The sequence below is a fragment of the Entamoeba nuttalli genome, assembly GCF_000257125.1.
Source record: "Entamoeba nuttalli P19 unplaced genomic scaffold asmbl_4989, whole genome shotgun sequence".
NCBI classification, from domain to species: Eukaryota; Evosea; order Mastigamoebida; family Endamoebidae; genus Entamoeba; species Entamoeba nuttalli.
In genome coordinates, this window is record NW_008577173.1 from 160 (window position 1) to 4,384 (window position 4,225).

Here is a 4,225-nt window from a genome sequence, read left to right on the forward strand (position 1 = left end):
TCATAAATTAATATGAATATGAGAAAATGTATTACATTGTATGGTTCTCACTTCTTCATGTTATAAGAATTATATAATAGTTGATTTTCATTCATCTTCCATTTAATGTTTCATTCATATCTTCCTTGTTGTTGTAATAGTTATCCATTCTATTAACAATTAATGATTTATACTATAATATTCTTTCACGTTATCATTCTATATTTCCTTACTTCTTGTTTTAATTCTAAGAATTTATTTGTAATAATATCCTTAAAATAAACATTCTTCTGATTGCTATGAGAATCTCTTTCATCAATTTGTGTTGTTCTTATTTGTATGTTTAAGAAATTATGTAAATACTTTTAATATACAACGTAATCATGTATTTTTATAACTTACTTCAACTGTTAATATGTTAATACGTTTATTCATTTTAGTATTTCATTTTGTTGATTTATTTGTGTTTAGTCTACTCTTTAATGATCGTTGTTGAAAACAAACAAGAACAAAATAAAATATTAAATATTAAATAACTCTTATACAATAAGAAAAATAAGGAAATGTCAAAAGTATATAACCTCATCACATGTTTAAGAAATAAAATAATGTCATTCATATTTTATTCATTTTTATTATCATTTATTTAATGATGATTTGTTTTTTTTTATTATTTATCAATATGGGTTATTTCTTGAGTCAATGAATTATTAATTTACTATAACTTCCTACAACCATTTAATTAAATAGAACTTAACATGAGCAACACATTAATGCATAAAATCAGAATTAGAGTTAAAGTTAAAGAAAGATTGAAGTATAGCTCATATGTGAATTTATAAACAAAGAAGGTAATAAGACTCTAAACAAACAAATAAAAGAAAATGAAAAATAAACAAAGAAAATAGAAAAGAAAAAAACAATGGTGTAAAGAAAAGATTAAGTGGAAATAACACACATCAGCAAAGTATTTAATCAGATACCAGAAACACTTTATGATAAAAGAATATTTAAATTTAATTCATCTTATTTGTTAATCGTCAATTTCTTTTCCTTATTTCATTTGAATATTTGTTATTCTTTATTCATTTTTTTCTTTCTGTATTTTCATATCTTGTTAATTCCTTATTTACCATTTTTCTGCTCTTCAATTATCTTGTTTATGTTTATTTCCTTTATTCAAACTGTTATAATTAACAATTCATTTCTTTCTTCTTGTATTTTTAGTCAGTGTTTTTTTTTTCATTGTTATTGCTTTATTAATAGAAATTATTAATGAAGATTAAATAAATTATGAAAAGAAAATAAAATCTTTTCAACTATTTTTATAAAAACGATAAAAGAGGCAAAAAGAAAAGTCATAAATTTCGAGATAATTCATAAAACCAATATTTTTGATTAAAAAACAAAAAAAAATCAAAAAATGGATAAATGAAATGACAATTTTCTATTTTATAATAATTAGACTTTTCAAACCAAAGCATTCACCAATTGGATTTGACCTTTTTTAAATGAATAAGAACTATTATGCCCTATAAATTGAAATAAATAAGTGTTGAGTTCCTGACCTTTTTGAATGATTTCTTTTTTAGTTAATAATAAAGAGTGATGAGAAAAAATCTTTTGAATACGTTCAACTTGCATTGCCTTTCCACTTCTTCGAGAAAGAGTAGTATGAAATTGGAATCCAAATTCATCCAAAAGATCAATCAACAAATTTTGAACGAAAACTTTTTTATTTTTTTCCATTCTTCTTAAAGCAGTTGCTTCATTTAATCCATTATTAATTTCATCAGATAATTTAGCTTTGCATTGTCTTTCTACAAGAGAAGAAACGTCAAGTATATCTTCTTTACAAAATTTAATTTCTGATACTTTTGGAGATATTACAGTTACTTTAGATAATTTTGCTGGTCTTTCAAGTGTAATTTCACTATATTGATTTAATAATCCAATTAGAATAGCTTGTTGATACACTTCTAAATCTTTATTTTCTTTTTTTTGTTTTAAATATTTAGGTGCATTCCATGGACGTTCAAATTTAGATTTTTCAGAAGAAGAGTCACTTGCTTGGATTATCCGACTCATTCTATTTGAATTAGATTCATTAGATTCATTAAATAGTCCTATCACTTATTTTTTTAATTCAAAAATTTCAACTAAGTTGATATTATTCATAGGGATTAAGTGGGGTTATTAAATATTTTTCCTTATGTTTTAGGTTGTTAATATTCTATAGATTTATTAGAAACTTCTTTTATCGAATTTTAGATATTGAATCTCTACTGGAAGCACAAAAACTGTTGCTAAAAATATTTTTTCATATCAATAACAACTAGGCGATTGATTTGTTCGTCAAAAAAAAAGATAGAAAATATTATAATTAGACTAGGGTATATCTGCTTATTCCAAATATAAACCACTCCTTTGGTAGATTCTTCTTTTCAATTGGATATCAATAAAAAGAATCTGTTATTGAGTTAGAAAAGTTGTTAATTAATTAACAATTTGTCAACTTTACTTTTTAAACTTTAATTATTCTTCTCTAATTATATTAAATAAATCTCTCAAAATTCTAAAGATCTTAACAATAAACAGTTAGAATATACTATTTAGCATTTTTAGTAAAACTAATCCTTCACTGATGTTTGATTTGAAAAAATAAAAAAACTTTTTTATATTTGTTCAAAACTTTTTAAACCGTATGAAATGAATATCCATTTAGGTTTGTTTTTTTTTATTTTACATTACTTTAATTCCTTTTTCTTAATTCTTATAATTTCATTTCCAATAGATGAAACAAAGGTGCAATGATTTAAAGTTTTATAAAACAAATTTAATTCTCTTTTCAATAAAAAATCTCTTTATTTGCTTTACGATATTAATTTTATTAATTCATTGTTTTAAACATAATTAACTCTTCTTTTACATTTATTAGTCTTGAACATACTTCATTTCTAATAAATTCATTAATTAATTTAATCATCAGGACAACCAATTAATGAGTTAGGAATTGTTATTTTATAACTTTTTTTTTTGTTCTTTTCTTTATTATGTATGAAGTCTTTTATTTAATTTCTTGTAAATGAGGGAGGGGTATATCCATATTAGTTATATAATACCACACATTTATTATTTAATAAATTATGTTATAAAGACATTAACAACAGTACATGAAATATATTTTAGTTATTAGAGTGTTTTATTCAAAAGAAAATGAAGAAACAAAAAAAAACATAAGAATTATTTTGTTATTTTGAATTAGATATAAACAAAACAACTTCAGAAAAGAAAATATTTTTTTCTTTAAAACTACAAAAGAATGGACTGACTAATTCAAATTGAAATTAAATAGTATTTTTTATCCTGTCTTACTTTTATTCTCTGTTGATAAATGTTGTGTAGAATTAAAACTTGTTAATACTGGATGTCCATGACGAAAAATGAATGTTGTTATTCCTGTATTACCTAATTGGAGTTTATGATACATAGTTGGTTCCATTTCCAACAATCCAAGAATTGAAGTTTTAATCCAAGCACCATGACTCACACAAACAATAGTTTTTTTTTCATTTTGTTTACATAAATCTAATAACAATTGTGCATTCTTTTTAGACCATGAAGCAATACTCATTCCAGTAGAATCAAATGGAGATCCATCCTCTCCTGAAAGGAATTTTTTATAATTTATATCTCCATTTAATTCTAATTCTTCAAATGTCTGTCCTTCCCATGTCCCAAATGGTATTTCTTTCATACCTTCAATTAAATGTACTTCTTTATCTCCTGCTATTTTTTTGGCTGTAATTAATGCACGACGTAATGGTGATGAATAAATAATATCAAAATTTCCTTTTATTTGTTGTGCAACTTCATTTGCTTGTTGAATTCCATTTGGTGTTAATTCAATATCTGTACATCCTTGGATTTTCCCTAATAAATTCCATTCTGTTTCACCATGTCTAATTAGAATTAACTTAGTCATTAAATTATGTTAATGAATAATATTTATTAGTTAATAAGGGTTAGGAATATTTCTTATTGAATGGTTTAATTCGTTAAATTTAACTCAACTCATTCAAATTCTCTTTTTTTATGTCTCAATAATCCAAACTATCTTTTTTTTATTAAATAAGTAATAATTGTTTTATGTTATACTTATCAAATAAAAGAAACTGATAATGTAGTAATAAATTAATTATTTCTATGTCTTTATTTATCTTCTTTAATTCCTAATTCTTTAGCT

General features: G+C 22.9%; 2 protein-coding genes across 2 annotated transcripts; both read right to left on the reverse strand.

Moving 5' to 3' along the window:
• Positions 1–1,449: 1,449 nt before the first annotated feature.
• ENU1_117170 (hypothetical protein) lies at positions 1,450–2,067 on the reverse strand (the record flags this gene model as incomplete). The annotated part of the gene is made up of 1 exon (XM_008859720.1): positions 1,450–2,067. The coding sequence occupies one exon, from the start codon at positions 2,065–2,067 to the stop codon at positions 1,450–1,452; it is 618 nt and encodes a 205-aa protein (XP_008857942.1).
• Positions 2,068–3,340: 1,273 nt separating this feature from the next.
• On the reverse strand, positions 3,341–3,964 carry ENU1_117180 (phosphoglycerate mutase family protein, putative; the record flags this gene model as incomplete). Its single annotated transcript, XM_008859721.1, has 1 exon — positions 3,341–3,964. One exon carries the CDS (start codon positions 3,962–3,964, stop codon positions 3,341–3,343), a length of 624 nt encoding a protein of 207 aa, XP_008857943.1.
• Between the last annotated feature and the right edge of the window lie 261 nt (positions 3,965–4,225).